This window comes from Ranitomeya imitator, chromosome 2 (assembly GCF_032444005.1).
Source record: "Ranitomeya imitator isolate aRanImi1 chromosome 2, aRanImi1.pri, whole genome shotgun sequence".
In the NCBI taxonomy this organism is placed as follows: Eukaryota; Metazoa; Chordata; class Amphibia; order Anura; family Dendrobatidae; genus Ranitomeya; species Ranitomeya imitator.
This window is the reverse complement of record NC_091283.1, coordinates 308,320,203-308,337,426: the sequence shown is the minus strand read 5'-3', so window position 1 is coordinate 308,337,426 and position 17,224 is coordinate 308,320,203. Positions and strand designations below refer to the sequence as shown.

The window sequence follows — 17,224 nt, the reverse complement described above, 5'->3', positions numbered from 1 at the left end:
GGCCATTCTCGGAGTGCGAGCGGCATGGTTTGGCGGCCACATGTGACTGGGCGGCAACACGGGATTGGCTTAGAGATACTATTTAACATCACTCAACCTGGGTATAGACACGCCCCCGGAAGAAGCCAGGGCGAAACGCGCGTCGGGGCGCTGGGATTATGACGTGGGAGGACGCACTGTTCAGAAACCTATATCGGTAATCATTTTTGACCCTTTCTATCCTGTACCGTATATTAGTATAAGTCTTCTAACGGGTTTATTCATGTATACAGTCGGAAGGGTGTAGTGGACTGCCGCTATCTTTGTATATTGTGATACTTCAGCAATAGGATGCCTTGGTGCACCTACACTTAGGGACGGTATATAGGCAGTTTTTCATGATAGCAATTTAGTTTTGGGTATTCTTGGTTAGTGTTCCTCGCCGCTCTCCCATGGGGTATGACCAGGAGGATATCGTGTAGCTTGTTTTAAATGTTTTGTTCATTTATTTGTATTTTTTTCTGTAATAATAAATCCTTTTACTTTTATCTTTATGTATGGTTGGCTTCTTTGTAGATGACAGGGATTTGCTGCCATCTTGTGGTATATAGAAGCTGCACTAGTCTGATTGCTTCTGCTACATAGAGCAGGGCTACAAAATATTTTCCACATTCTGAACATGAAAAAGGTTTCTTCCCTATGTGTAGTCTCTGGTGTCTAACAAGATCTGATTTCACAAAAACATTTTCCAAATTATGAACAGGAAAAAGGCTGCTCTGTGTGGGTTATCTGGTGTCTAACAAGATGTGATTTCGTCACAAAACATTTTCCACATTCTGAACAGAAAAAAGGCTTCTCTCCTGTGTGGGTTCTCTGGTGTCTAACAAGATATGATTTCATCACAAAACATTTTCCACATTCTGAACAGAAAAAAGGCTTCTCCCCTGTGTGGAGTTTCTGGTGTGTAACAAGATCTGATTTTCTCACAAAACATTTTCCACATTCTGAACAGAAAAAAGGCTTCTCCCCTGTGTGGCGTCTCTGATGTTCGATAAGATGTGATTTCGTCACAAAACATTTTCCACATTCTAAACATGAAAAAGGCTTCTCCCCTGTGTGAGTTCTATAGTGTTCATCAAGATACCTTTTCTTATTAAAATATTTCCCACATTCTGAACATGAAAAAGGCATATCCCCTGTGTGGATTCTCTGGTGGATATCAAGACTCACTTTCTGGTTAAAGCATTTCCCACATTCTGAACAGGAAAAAGGCTTTTCTCCTGTGTGGATTCTTTGGTGTTGATCAAGATGATGTTTCCAATTAAAACATTTCCCACATTCTGAACATGAAAAGGACTTCCTTGCTTTAGGAGCAGTTTGTTTTTTAATGCCTCTTTTTGGTCTTTGATTTTCCTTAGTAGTCGGTACTGAATCAGATGACAGATCTTTGCTGTGAAGGGATGATATTATATCTGGAGTAATGGCAATCACTTCAATAGTATCCTGTGATATCTCAAGATTATCTGATTTTAAAATTGAAGATGTCAGCTGTCCCTCTGATCTCCAGGTACAGTCATCTGTCAAGAATAAAACCAATTATTTTTCAATAAAATATCCTTGAACTTTATATTTTTGAACATTTCTCCTAAAACTGTCTGTAAAAATGGTAAGTTGATGTATATACTCGAGTATAAGTAGAGGTTTTCAGCACATTTTTTTTGTGCTGAAATCACCCCCCTCAGCTTATACTCGAGTGAGGTGTCCAGAACATGGAGGGGGAGAGGCAGCGGCAGAGCAGCGGGTCACAGAGGTAGGACCCGGATGCCGCAGCTAACTGCGGTGCCCGCTCCTAAAAAGAAATGAATATTCATTTCTCTGTAAAAGCTCGCACAGTGTCAGCTGCAACAGCCGATCCTGCAGCTGCTGGGAGGTCACGTGTGCCGCTACTTAATAGAGATGAATATTCATTCTGAATATTAATTTCTCTTAAGTAGCGGCACACATGCCCGCCTGGCGGTTGACGCTGTGTGCGCTACTTAATACTCACTGCCCCACACACATAGTTCCGGCATTGGGAGCAGTGAGTATTCGGGAAGCTGTGCTCTGCTTGTGAGCAGCGCATGACGTCCCTGCCATGCAATGCTTACAAGCATAGAGCAGCTGCTGGCATTGAGACAAGACGCTGCGAGGGAGCGAAGGAAGGTAAGTGTAATGTTTTTTTTCTAATGTTTTTTGATGGAGGCCAATCATACAAGGATAGGGATGGGGCTGTGCATACAAGGATAGGGATGAGGCCATGCATAAAATGATAGGGGTGGAGCCATGCATATTAGGATAGGGATGAGGGCATGCATACAAGGATAGGACTGGAGCCGTGCATACAAGGATAGGGATGGGGCCGTGCATACAAGGATAGGGATGGGGCCGCGCATACAAGGATAGGGATGGGGCCGTGCATACAAGGATAGGGATGGGGCCGTGCATAAGTTACCCAGTTTTTTTTAGGTAAAATTAGGTGACTCGGCTTATACTCGAGTATATACGGTATGTAAAAATAGCTTTATTGATTTATTCTCATTTGCACAAGGAAAGACTAGAAGCAATGGCTAAATAAGATTAAAATAGATAATTCTCCGGGTCCGGATGGCATACACCCACGCGTACTAAGAGAACTAAGTAATGTAATAGATAAACCATTATTTCTTATTTTTAGTGACTCTATAGCGACAGGGTCTGTTCCGCAGGACTGGCGCATAGCAAATGTGGTGCCAATATTCAAAAAGGGCTCTAAAAGTGAACCTGGAAATTATAGGCCAGTAAGTCTAACCTCTATTGTTGGTAAAATATTTGAAGGGTTTCTGAGGGATGTTATTCTGGATTATCTCAATGCGAATAACTGTTTAACTCCATATCAGCATGGGTTTATGAGAAATCGCTCCTGTCAAACCAATCTAATCAGTTTTTATGAAGAGGTAAGCTATAGACTGGACCACGGTGAGTCATTGGACGTGGTATATCTCGATTTTTCCAAAGCGTTTGATACCGTGCCGCACAAGAGGTTGGTACACAAAATGAGAATGCTTGGTCTGGGGGAAAATGTGTGTAAATGGGTTAGTAACTGGCTTAGTGATAGAAAGCAGAGGGTGGTTATAAATGGTATAGTCTCTAACTGGGTCGCTGTGACGAGTGGGGTACCGCAGGGGTCAGTATTGGGACCTGTTCTCTTCAACATATTCATTAATGATCTGGTAGAAGGTTTACACAGTAAAATATCGATATTTGCAGATGATACAAAACTATGTAAAGCAGTTAATACAAGAGAAGATAGTATTCTGCTACAGATGGATCTGGATAAGTTGGAAACTTGGGCTGAAAGGTGGCAGATGAGGTTTAACAATGATAAATGTAAGGTTATACACATGGGAAGAAGGAATCAATGTCACCATTACACACTGAATGGGAAACCACTGGGTAAATCTGACAGGGAGAAGGACTTGGGGATCCTAGTTAATGATAAACTTACCTGGAGCAGCCAGTGCCAGGCAGCAGCTGCCAAGGCAAACAGGATCATGGGGTGCATTAAAAGAGGTCTGGATACACATGATGAGAGCATTATACTGCCTCTGTACAAATCCCTAGTTAGACCGCACATGGAGTACTGTGTCCAGTTTTGGGCACCGGTGCTCAGGAAGGATATAATGGAACTAGAGAGAGTACAAAGGAGGGCAACAAAATTAATAAAGGGGATGGGAGAACTACAATACCCAGATAGATTAGCGAAATTAGGATTATTTAGTCTAGAAAAAAGACGACTGAGGGGCGATCTAATAACCATGTATAAGTATATAAGGGGACAATACAAATATCTCGCTGAGGATCTGTTTATACCAAGGAAGGTGACGGGCACAAGGGGGCATTCTTTGCGTCTGGAGGAGAGAAGGTTTTTCCACCAACATAGAAGAGGATTCTTTACTGTTAGGGCAGTGAGAATCTGGAATTGCTTGCCTGAGGAGGTGGTGATGGCAAACTCAGTCGAGGGGTTCAAGAGAGGCCTGGATGTCTTCCTGGAGCAGAACAATATTGTATCATACAATTATTAGGTTCTGTAGAAGGACGTAGATCTGGGTATTTATTATGATGGAATATAGGCTGAACTGGATGGACAAATGTCTTTTTTCGGCCTTACTAACTATGTTACTATGTTACTATGTAATGTGATGAAACTGAAATGGAGGAGACACAGATTGGATATTAGAAAAAAACCTTTTGACAGTGAGGGTGGATCAATGAGTGGAACAGGCTGCCACGAGAGGTGGCGAGTTCTTCAATGGAAATGTTCAAATATCAATATGACTTTTATAAACCAATCCATCTATATCCACTTTCACAAAGTCAAATATTTCCATCGCTTCTGAGTAGTGTTGAGCATTCCGATACTGCAAGTATCGGGTATCGGCCGATATTTGCTGTATCGGAATTCCGATACCGAGATCCGATATTTTTGTGATATCGGAAATCGGTATCGGAGTGCGTGGTGCGCATGGTTCCAAGGGTCTGGAGGAGAGGAAACTCTCCTTCAGGCCCAGGGATCCATATTAATGTAAAAAATAAAGAATAAAAATAAAAATATGGCTATACTCACCCCTCCAAAGAACCCTGGCTGTCACCGCTGCAAGCGTCCGGCTCCGTCACTGAGAATGCAGAGAGTGAAGGACCTTCGATGACGTCGCGGTCAGGTGACCGGTCACCTGACCGCTCACGTGACCGCTCACCTGACCGCAACGTCATCGAAGGTCCTTCACTCTCTGCATTCTCAGTGACGGAGCCGGACACTTGCAGCGGTGACAGCCAGGGTTCTTTGGAGGGGTGAGTATAGCCATATTTTTTTTTTTTATTCTTTATTTTTTACATTAATATGGATCCCAGGGCCTGAAGGAGAGTTTCCTCTCCTTCAGACCCTGGGAACCATCGAGGAATACCTTCCAATATTTGTGTCCCATTGACTTGTATTAGTATCGGAACTCAGTATCGGCGAGATCCGATATTTTGCCGGTATCCGATACCGATACTTTCAAATATCGGAAGGTATCGCTCAACACTACTTCTGAGCCTTTCAGTGTGTCCAAATCAAAATTAGGTCCCATGTAGTTGTCATTATTATTGTGAGAAGAACCCACTTAATTTACGGTGTGTGTCTTTTGGAGCACAATCTGGGCACTATGTGGTGAGTAATAAAATGGTATATTCGCAGTTTTCACTCTCCAACATCCACTGCGCGCTAATTTTTGGAAAGTGGCTATGGAGTCAAAATAGTCACTACTATAGATTAGTTCACTGAAGGTTAATGTAGCACCCCAGGTAACCGGTTGCTACAGTGATGTTGCTTTTCCTTCGGGGAAGGTAATGTCATGATCACGGTGGCACAGTGGTTAGCACAGCAGCCTTGCAGCGCTGGAGTCCTGGGTTCTAATCACACTCAGGACAACATCTGCAAAGAGTTTGTATGTTCTCTCCGTGTTTGCGTGGGTTTCCTCCGGGTACTCCGGTTTCCTCCCACATTTCAAAGACATACTGATAGGGAATTTAGATTGTGAGCCCCATCGGGGACAGTGATGATAATGTGTGCAAACTGTAAAGCGCTGCGGAATATGTTAGCGCTATATAAAAATAAAGATTATTATTATTATTTATTATCATAGGCAAGAGAGTTCTCTTCACCAGGTAAGGCACCCACATGCAACACATTCTGAATCCAGGCCAGGAGGGGGAGCTCAAGACCCGGATTCAGGGGAGCGTCCCCCAGCTATATGTATCCTGACCTGGAGGAGGAGTTAGGTTAGTTGGAGAGGAACAATGAAGTGGACGGACATCTAGGAGAGACACAGAGAGGTCTGACAGCCACGAAGGAGCTTTCTCCTCTGGGAAAGGAGAAAGAACCTGGAGGGTTGATGTGGAGTACCTGGAGAGGATAGGAGCAAAGGTTATGAACAGGGCTCAGAGGGGAACTGTGACCGGGCACCCTCAAAGCCGAAGCGCAGGAACCAGGTACCGGGACTCCGAGGCTTTTGTGGAACTCTAGGACACAGAGCAGAACCGGAGGGCCAGGAACTGTATGTAACTGGCCCACACCTCGCCTGAGACGCAGCAGCACCTAAGGAGCCCGGGGCATGATAAGAGTCCATGTAAAACAGCTCGAACTGCTCGTCGTGCAGGTACCTGTCCCAGGACAGGGGGAAAGTGGAGGACCCTGTAAAAAATTTCAGGCAGCAGAGACTTAGTCTTTAAGAGGCACTAGAGGAAAGGCTCACGGACCTCACATGGAGAAAGGGACCGTCCATTGCCTCTGAGCTGGCCGGGCCATACCACCACCGGTGCTTGGTGCCCTGGACTGTGGCCAGCCAACTGCAGTAAACCAGGTAAAGACTTACAACTTGTGCCCTATCTTTATTCACCGGCACATAACATCCACACCTTACATCTTAGGACCCTGCTTCACCTGTGGGAAGAGTAACATCAGTGCTGCCAAAACATCCCCCAGAGGACTCCTTTAATGCATCGTCGGTCCCACTATTGACCGAACTCCACAGGTGGCATCACGACAGACTTTAGACACTTTTCCCTTAAAAGACCGTTCCCCTTTAACGTTGAGGCCCAGGGCCACGGAACTGATTGCAGCCACCGTGACATTCCCCCTTGAGACCGGACCCGATACCGAGTACCTTACTGCCCTGGGGGCGATTCATCATTTCCAAAATGGAGTCACTTTATGAGGTTTTAAACTGCTCTGGTTTTCTGCATTTTGTCATATTAAGGCTTGTGAAAATGGTGTGTACCATCACGCCTGGGATCCGCACCTGCCACCTCTACTTCTGTCACCAGGCATGGCCCCATTCATTCTGCAGGCAGCACTGGGGATGGAGGAGATATCGGAACCAGAAGCTCTGGATGGTGCAGGCTCTGTTCAGCCACTTAGATTATGGTTGCTGTGAACTGTAGTACCATCCAGTCAGGCATTATGGGTGTGTGTGCTGTCCATCTGGAGTAATCTGCTTCCTGCTTTCGCCAATTGGAAAGCACCCCACCCTACTAAAGCTCAAAGCAAATTGCAGGAAGATGCCAGATATAGCCTATACTCTGATTCAGTCCTCTGTGTTAAGCTGCTGTGACCCCTTAATCTTGCTTCTTATGATTTTGTATTTTTTCTGCCCTCGTGGATCTGACCCAACTACTTGACTATTCGTCATCCCACCTCACTCCACAGAACAGCAGGTAACACCATGGCCCAAGCCTAGGGATCTCTGTGTAAGAACAGATCCATGTAAAGAATGTTGAGCAAGGCAATCCTTGGGATCTGCAAAGCTGAGTAGATAGTGCCAAGCCTGATTGTGGTAGCCATATTTTGAGGTGCCAGGTAACCAATATATTGTGTCTGGAATTTATTCCCTTCTTAACCCTGCCATGTGCCCAGACAGTAGTGTACAACCGTATACAGGGTATTGTTGGATTCAAGAGACGTTGGAAAATAATTTGTGAGGTCCATTTGTTTCCTATTATCCTTTGTGAAGAATTCCAAAGTTATCACCACAAAAAGCGATATCTCAGATGTGAAAAATGGGAGTATTTTGGGCAGTAACTATTGTAGTCAAAAACTGACTATGGACAATAACACATCTATCAAAATGTTCAAACTCAACAGTCTTCATCAGTAAAATATGAGTAGTTGTATCAACTCTCTGGAGTAATTAGAGTATGGTGCTCGGTGGCTCTTGGCAATCTAAACTATCGTAAGGGCCAATATTTTCTATCAGATGAGTTACAAGAAAAAATATTAGACATTTAAAGAGAACTTTTTATAATACTGCAGAGCTGGGGCATCTTCAATTTAGATCTCGCACATTTAAAAGAGGTAATGGAGACTTTTAACCCCTTCCCGACCTGTGACACAGCGTATGCGTCATGAAAGTCGGTGCCAATCCGACCTGTGACGCATATGCTGTGTCACAGAAAGATCGCGTCCCTGCAGATCGGGTGAAAGGGTTAACTCCCATTTCACCCGATCTGCAGGGACAGGGGGAGTGGTAGTTTAGCCCAGGGGGGGTGGCTTCACCCCCTCGTGGCTATGATCGCTCTGATTGGCTGTTGAAAGTGAAACTGCCAATCAGAGTGATTTGTAATATTTCACCCATTATAACGGGTGAAATATTACAATCCAGCCATGGCCGATGCTGCAATATCATCGGCCATGGCTGGAAATACTAGTGTGCCCCCACCCCACCCCACCGATCGCCCCCCCAGCCCTCCGATCTGGCCGGTACACTGCTCCGGCTCCCCTCCATCCAGTGCTCCGCTCCCCCCCGTGCTCTTGTCCGCTCCCCCCGTGCTCTAATCACCCCCCCGTGCTCCAATCACCCCCCCTGCATTCAGATCCACCCCCCCGTGCTCCGTTCCACCCCCCCATGCTCCGTTCCAGCCCCCCCGTGCTCCGTTCCACGCCCCCCGTGCTCCGTTCCATGCCTGCCGCGCTCCGATTCCCCCCCCGTGCTCCGATCCCCCCCCCCGTGCTCCGATCCCCCCCCCGTGGTCTCTCCCCACCCCATCATACTTACCGATCCAGCCGGGGTCCCGTCTGTCTTCTCCCTGGGCGCCGCCATCTTCCAAAATGGCGGGCGCATGCGCAGTGCGCCCGCCGAATCTGCCGGCCGGCAGATTCGTTCCAAAGTGCATTTTGATCACTGAGATAGATTATATCTCAGTGATCAAAATAAAAAAAATAATACATGACCCCCCCCCTTTGTCACCCCCATAGGTAGGGACAATAAAAAAATAAAGAAAATTTTTTTTTCCACTAATGTTAGAATAGGGTTAGGGTTAGGGGTAGGGTTAGGGGTAGGGTTAGGGTTAGGGGTAGGGTTAGGGGTAGGGCTAGGGTTAGGTTTAGGGTTAGGGCTAGGGTTAGGGGTAGGGTTAGGGTTAGGGTTTCGGTATGTGCACACGTATTCTGGTCCTCTGCGGATTTTTCCGCTGCGGATTTGATAAATCCGCAGTGCTAAACCGCTGCGGATTTATGGCGGATTTACCGCGTTTTTTTCTGCGCATTTCACTGCGGTTTTACAATTGCGATTTTCTATTTGAGCAGTTGTAAAACTGCTGCGGAATCCGCACAAAGAAGTGACATGCTGCGGAATGTAAACCGCTGCGTTTCCGTGCAGTTTTTCCGCAGCATGTGTACAGCGATTTTTGTTTCCCGTAGGTTTACATTGAACTGTAAACTCATGGGAAACTGCTGCGGATCTGCAGCGTTTTCCGCAGCGTGTGCACATACCTTTAGAATTAGGCTATGTTCACACGGTGCGGATTTGGCTGCGGATTGGCCGCTGCGGATCCGCAGCAGTGTTCCATCAGGTTTACAGTACCATGTAAACATATGAAAAACCAAATCCGCTGTGCCCATGGTGCAGAAAATACCGCGCGGAAACGCTGCGTTGTATTTTCCGCAGCATGTCAATTCTTTGTGCGGATTCCGCGTCTTTTTACACCTGTTCCTCAATAGGAATCCGCAGGTGAAATCCGCACAAAAAACACTGGAAATCCGCGGAAAATCCGCAGGTAAAACGCAGTGCCTTTTACCCGCGGATTTTTCAAAAATGGTGCGGAAATATCTCACATGAATCCGCAACGTGGGCACATAGCCTTAGGGTTAGGGTTGGAATTAGGGTTGTGGTTAGGGTTGTGATTAGGGTTATGGCTACAGTTGGGATTAGGGTTAGGGGTGTGGGGGGGTTAGTGTTGGAGGTAGAATTGAGGGGTTACCACTGTTTAGGCACATCAGGGGTCTCCAAACGCAACATGGCGCCACCATTGATTCCAGCCAATCTCGTATTCAAAAAGTCAAATGGTGCTCCCTCACTTCCGAGCCCTGAAGTGTGCCCAAACAGTGGTTTACCCCCACATATGGGGTATCAGTGTACTCAGGATAAACTGCGCAACAATTACTGGGGCCCAATTTCTCCTGTTACCCTTGTGAATCTAAAAAAATGCTTGCTAAAACATCATTTTTGAGGAAAGAAAAATGATTTTTTATTTTCACGGCTCTGCGTTGTAAACGTCTGTGAAGCACTTGGGGGTTCAAAGTGCTCACCACATATCTAGATAAGTTCCTTGGGGGGTCTAGTTTCTAAAATGGGGTCACTTGTGGGGGGTTTCTACTGTTTAGGCACACCAGGGGCTCTGCAAACGCAATGTGACGCCCGCAGACCATTCCATCAAAGTCTGCATTTCAAAAGTCACTACTTCCCTTCTGAGCCCCGACGTGTGCCCAAACAGTGGTTTACCCCCACACATGGGGTATCAGCGTACTCCGGAGAAACTGGACAACAAATATTGGGGTCAAATTTCTCCTATTACCCTTGGGAAAATAAAAAATTCTGGGCTAAATAATTATTTTTGAGGAAAGAAAACGTATTTATTATTTTCACGGCTCTGCATTATAAACTTCTATGAAGCACTTGGGGGTTCAAAGTGCTCACCACACATCTAGATAAGTTCCCTTGGGGGTCTAGTTTCCAAAATGGGGTCACTTGTGGGGGGTTTCTACTGTTAAGCCACATCAGGGGCTCTGCAAACGCAACGTGACGCCCACAGAGCATTCCATCAAAGTCTGCATTTCAAAACGTCACTACTTCACTTCCGAGCCCCGGCATGTGCCCAAACAGTGATTTAACCCCACATATGGGGTATCAGCGTACTCAGGAGAAACTGGACAACAACTTTTGGGGTCAAATTTCTCCTGTTACCCTTGGGAAAATAAAAAATTGCAGGCTAAAAGATCATTTTTGAGAAAATAATTTTTATTTTTATTTTCATGGCTCTGCGTTATAAACTTCTGTGAAGCACTTGGGGGTTCAAAGTCCTCACCACACATCTAGATTAGTTCCTTTGGGGGTCTAGTTTCCAAAATTGGGTCATTTCTGGGGGATCTCCAATGTTTAGGCACACAGGGGCTCTCCAAACGTGACATGGTGTCCGCTAATGATTGGAGCTAATTTTCCATTTAAAAAGCCAAATGGCATGCCATCCCTTCCAAGCCCTGCCGTGCGCCCAAACAGTGGTTTACCCCCACATATGGGGTATCAGCGTACTCAGGACAAACTGGACAACAATATTTGGGGTCCAATTTCTCCTATTATCCTTGGCAAAATAGGAAATTCCAGGCTAAAAAATCATTTTTAAAGGAAAGAAAAATTATTTTTTATTTTCATGGCTCTGCGTTTAAACCCCCAGGTGCTTCACAGAAGTTTATAAGTGCTCAATGTGCATCTAGATAAGTTCCTTGGGGGGTCTAGTTTCCAAAATGCGGTCACTTGTGGGGGAGCTCCAATGTTTAGGCACACAGGGGCTCTCCAAACGCGACATGGTGTCCGCTAACAATTGGAGCTAATTTTCCATTCAAAAAGTCAAATGGCGCGCCTTCCCTTCCGAGCCCTGCCGAGTGCCCAAACAGTGGTTTACCCCCACATATGAGGTATCGGCGTACTCGGGAGAAATTGCCCAACAAATTTTATGATCCATTTTATCCTACTGCCCATGTGAAAATGAAAAAATTGAGGCGAAAAGAATTTTTTTGTGAAAAAAAAGTACTTTTTCATTTTTACAGATCAATTTGTGAAGCATCTGAGGGTTTAAAGTGCTCACTAGGCATCTAAATAAGTTCCTTGGGGGGTCTAGTTTCCAAAATGGGGTCACTAGTGGGGGAGCGCCAATGTTTAGGCACACAGGAGCTATCCAAACGCGACATGGTGTCCGCTAACGATGGAAATAATTTTTCATTCAAAAAGTCAAATGGCGCTCCTTCCCTTCCGAGCCTTACAATGTGCCCAAACAGTGGTTTACCCCCACATGTGAGGTATTGGTGTACTCAGGAGAAATTGCCCAACACATTTTAGGATCCATTTTATCCTGTTGCCCATGTGAAAATGAAAAAATTGAGGCTAAAAGAATTTTTTTGTGAAAAAAAAGTACTTTTTCATTTTTACGGATCAATTTGTGAAGCACCTGGGGGTTCAAAGTGCTCACTATGCATCTAGATAAGTTCCTTGGGGCGTCTAGTTTCCAAAATGGGGTCACTTGTGGGGGAGCTCCAATTTTTAGGCACACGGGTGCTCTCCAAACGTGACATGGTGTCCGCTAAAGAGTGGAGCCAATTTTTGATTCAAAAAGTCAAATGGCGCTCCTTCCCTTCCAAGCCCTGCCGTGCGCCCAAACAGTGGTTTACCCCCACATATGAGGTATCAGCGTACTCAGGACAAATTGGACAACAACTTTCGTGGTTCAGTTTCTCCTTTTACTATTGGGAAAATAAAAAAATTGTTGCTAAAAGATAATTTTTGTGACTAAAAAGTTAAATGTTCATTTTTTCCTTCCTTGTTGCTTCTGCTGCTGTGAAGCACCTGAAGGGTTAATAAACTTCTTGAATGTGGTTTTGAGTACCTTGAGGGGTGCAGTTTTTAGAATGGTGTCACTTTTGGATATTTTCAGCCATATAGACCCCTCAAACGGACTTCAAATGTGAGGTGGTCCCTAAAAAAAATGGTTTTGTAAATTTCGTTGTAAAAATGACAAATCGCTGGTCAAATTTTAACCCTTATAACTTCCTAACAAAAAAAATTTTGTTTCCAAAATTGTGCTGATGTAAAGTAAACATGTGGGAAATGTTATTTATTAACTATTTTGTGTCACATATCTCTCTGGTTTAACAGAATAAAAATTCAAAATGTGAAAATTGCGAAATTTTCAACATTTTCGCCAAATTTCCGTTTTTATCACAAATAAACGCAGACTTTATTGACCTAACTTTACCACTAACATGAAGCCCAATATGTCACGAAAAAACAATCTCAGAACCGCTAGGATCCGTTGAAGCGTTCCTGAGTTATTACCTCATAAAGGGACACTGGTCAGAATTGCAAAAAACGGCAAGGTCTTTAAGGTCAAAATAGGCTGGGTCATGAAGGGGTTAAAAAAAAAAAAGATACCAGGGAGTGGAACTTACAAACTCACCTAACTGAGGCAGGCTGATCCTACCACAATCAAAGTATCAACCAGAATGAACATTTAAAAAAAAAAAACATAGAACAAAAAATATGTTACATCTCCCCCCAAAAAGTATGTACGAGGGGAGAACTCCAACACTAAACTGGAGTTGCACTCGTTTATGGTGGACCATTGGAGCTACTGAGTCCTGATCAGAAGAGTAGAGAAAGTATTAGCGCCCCCATTTCAGGAGATATTGTGCAGTAATCTGAATTTCTTATGATTGAAAACATAATGTAATTTATGACATGGAGTGAATCGATGAAACCAGGACTCGAGCCATGCCAACACATCTCCTGCAGGCATGCTATTCCACCCGGTTTGCGTTTAGTTGGACCATAATTTATTTTTCAACAGGATAATGACCCCAAACACACCTCCAGATTATGTAAGGAATATTTGACCAAGAAGGAGAGTGATGGGGTGCTACGCCAGATGACCTGGCCTCCACAATCACCAGACCTGAACAAAATCAAGATGGTTTGGGGTGAGCTGAACCGCAGAGTGAAGGCAAAAGGGCCAGCAAGTGCTAAGCATCTCTGGGAACTCCTTCAAGATTGTTGGAAGACCATTTCCGGTGACTACCTCTTGAAGCTCATCAAGAGAATGCCAAGAGTGTTTAAAGCAGTCATCAAAGAAAAAGGTGGCTACTTTGAAGAACCTAGAATATAAAACATATTTTCAGTTGTTTCACTCTTTTTTGTTAAGTGTATACTTCCACATGTGTTAATTCATAGTTTTGATGCCTTCAGTGTGAATGTACAATTTTCATAGTTATGAAAATACAGAAAAATCTTTAAATGAGAAGGTGTGTCCAAACTTTTCGTCTGTACTGTATATATATTTATATGTAAATGTACTCAATGGGTACTGTTTATAGGATTGGGGCTAGAATAGGATATAGGATAGAGCATGTAATAATATAGGGCACGGCACTCTTGGCTTCTAGGAGGTGCACAAGTTGGGTTTCCAACCCGTCAAATCAATGCAATAAATACTTGGCACTCAGGAGATGATAGAAAGTGAACAATTCGTTTATTGGGTGCATCCACAGTTTAAACGTTTTCGGTCTATTAAACAGACCTTCATCAGAAAATAGGTGCTGGATTACTGGAAGCCACGAGTAGAGTGGGCCCACAGGGGTGCCACTTATAGGGCAAGTCCAGGAGAACTGGGCGCCTAGGAGAGACTGGAGCTGCAGGAGTGGAGCGCTATAAGGAGGCGAGACACTCGCAAGGGAAGTAGCGCTGAGGACTCCAGAGAGACAGGCACCGGACCGCTGTGGTAGCGTCACACATTCCACAGGTGTGACGCTACCACAGCGGTCCGGTGCCTGTCTCTCTGGAGTCCTCAGCGCTACTTCCCTTGCGAGTGTCTCGCCTCCTTATAGCGCTCCACTCCTGCAGCTCCAGTCTCTCCTAGGCGCCCAGTTCTCCTGGACTTGCCCTATAAGTGGCACCCCTGTGGGCCCACTCTACTCGTGGCTTCCAGTAATCCAGCACCTATTTTCTGATGAAGGTCTGTTTAATAGACCGAAAACGTTTAAACTGTGGATGCACCCAATAAACGAATTGTTCACTTTCTATCATCTCCTGAGTGCCAAGTATTTATTGCATAGGATATAGGATAGGCTAGAACTGTAGTGGGGCTAGAATAGAGGGGGGCATAGTAGTGATAGATGATATCATAGAATAGAGCAGGAGGTAGGCAGCACAGGGGTTAACTAAAGGGGAGGTACAGCAAGGAGCAGGGAAGTATAATCACCCGGGCAGCCTTGCCAAGGGCAGGATGCATGCAGTGTATGAGACAGCTACAGGTCATGGGGGTAAAGCTGCAGATGGCAATAAGGGGCCCCAGGTTGGAGAATAATACAGTCGGGCATCAGCTCAATAGGATCATCCTCAGAGCGGCTCTGGGGTCTACGACTGGGGTGGGAGTCAGTAAGATGCAACTCCTGGCACCTTTGCAAGATGGAATCGGACAAGGGGCTGACAGGGAGCTGGTTATGCAGGTAGTACGGAAGGGGCACGGATTGTCCACAGAAATGGCATGGATTGCCAGGAGAGAAGGAGAGGTTATAGAGGAAATGGAGTCTGCCCAGAAGGAAGGGAAAGTGCAAGATATGATGCTTTGTGTGAAATATGCTGCAAAAGTGATGGGTGCCCATGTTATCAGTAAAGTTGAATTGTTTGAAAAGGACTGACGCTGCAGTGTTTTATGGAACCTGGAATCCTGAAGCTGGAGATAAAGAAACCGAGGGAACACACACACACACCAGAAAGGACTTTGTATTTCATCTGCGGGGTGCCAGGGTGTGGAAACACTACAGTTCGTTGCCACGACTACCACCCTGGCCGCCTTACATTTGCAGGTTGTAAGCGCTATACAAAAGAGTTTTCACAAAGCAATTTAAACATTTTCGGATGGAGGAGAATGTTATGCTCTACCTGCAAAATGATCACATGATGCCACGTCCGAACTACACCATTGATAAAGCAGCCACAGCCGGTGACTGAGAAGAATCTGTGACTTCTCTGTAGTTAGTGGTCACTACTCACCTGGGTATTCATATGTAGGAGTCTCCTCTTTACACCGCTCATCACCCCTCACATATGTCTCTGTAGTATTAATATGGGTCAGCTCTTCACCCTGAAATAAATATTATAAAAGTCACAGACCGATGGAGAAAGTCACATCTATAATCAGCTCTAATTCTGCCATCTCCACCGTTCTCATGAAACCAGTATGAAACATGTAATACTGGTAGATAAAACAAGACTGAGTACAAGACCTTCACCACCGTCTACGCATCATAGGAGAGATCTCAGGACACCTTCTCTCCATCTACCTGATGATTCTGAGAGACATTGGGATCTTCCTGTTTACAGTCCTGTGGAAGAAGAGGTCCGGGACATCTCTCTGGTGTTATCCTCTTACTGGATAGATCTGGAGGAAACACATACAGGGACTGAATTCATTCCTTACATACAGATAATACAGATAATTATAGGCTGTGTGTATTTAATCCTATTACCTGGTGATGTGGGGGGCTGGGGAACCTCCATCATGATGTCCTCATACAGATTATTGTGTAATTATAAATACTCCCACTCCTCCATGGAGAAATAGACAGCGACATCCTGACACCTTATAGGAACCTGACACATACAATGATACTGTCATCACTCCGATCCCTTCATAGCATTACGGTATAATGTCCCAGCATTCCCAGCAGTGTCACCTCTCCAGTCAGCAGCTCAATCATCTTGTAGGTGAGTTCTAGGATCTTCTGGTCATTGATGTCCTCATGTATCAGTGGGTGAGGTGGAGGCCTTGTGATTGGGCTCAGGGGTCTTTCCCATCCCTCAGACAGAGGGTCCTGACAGCGCTCACTAGAGGTCTTCACTACTATGTAATCCTGGTTATGGAGAGACACATTAATAAATCTCACTACAGACATTTCCAGATTCCACACCTCTTGAGTTCCGTCCAACAGTTTCATTGCCATAAATAAGAATTATGTAATGTGACGCTATCAAAATCTCTCACCTCTCCAGTAAGACGGAAGAGAATCTCTAGGGTGAGGTGTAATATCCTCTCTGCCATCTTGTCCCTCTTCATATCCATTCTTGATGGGTAGTTAGGAAAAATTCTCTTAATATAGAAGATGTCTACTGAAAGGATCGGATATTGTAGGGACCTGAATAGGAAGACGATGAGAGGATGAATCATTACAAGGAATATGAATAATAATAAAATTACTGGAGATAACAAGGGAAACATTTCAGAAGACAGAACGTGTAGATGTTGTATTCTCTAGTCTTGTATGGACTGGAACATAAGCTGAGTTACTGAGTAAGACATCTCCTCCATGCAACCAATCACTGGCTATGTTACTCACTGCTTCGGCAATTAATTTGCTGTAGCAATCACAAGTTCGTTGGGACAGAACAGAAAATACAGAGTCTGGCGGGGACCCAAGTAGCAATTACCGTATTTTTCGGACTGCAAGATGCACTTTTTCCCAAAAAATTTTTGGGTGGAAAATGGGGGTGTGTCTTCTAGTCAGAATACACTTACAATTAGTGTGACGGCAGCAGGAGTCGGGTGATTCTACGGCGGTCCGACACTGCAGGGAGATCACACTCCCTTCCTA

General features: G+C 44.9%; 1 protein-coding gene across 2 annotated transcripts in view; it reads right to left on the bottom strand.

The window, feature by feature from the left end:
• Positions 1-565: 565 nt before the first annotated feature.
• Positions 566-17,224, bottom strand: part of LOC138667406 (oocyte zinc finger protein XlCOF6.1-like) — a 70,149-nt gene continuing 53,490 nt past the window's right edge. The window contains exons 2-7 of one of the 2 annotated variants that reach the window (XM_069755626.1): positions 16,618-16,768; positions 16,310-16,486; positions 16,103-16,226; positions 15,917-16,014; positions 15,627-15,717; positions 566-1,556 (exon numbers count right to left, since the gene is read on the bottom strand). In XM_069755626.1, coding sequence (XP_069611727.1) covers positions 733-1,556; positions 15,627-15,717; positions 15,917-16,014; positions 16,103-16,136 — 1,047 coding nt within the window. In that variant the 5' untranslated portion in view covers positions 16,137-16,226; positions 16,310-16,486; positions 16,618-16,768 and the 3' untranslated portion in view covers positions 566-732. Of the gene's footprint in view, positions 1,557-15,626; positions 15,718-15,916; positions 16,015-16,102; positions 16,227-16,309; positions 16,487-16,617; positions 17,135-17,224 lie in introns of those variants that run through there. The other variant, XM_069755627.1, reaches the window with a different exon arrangement.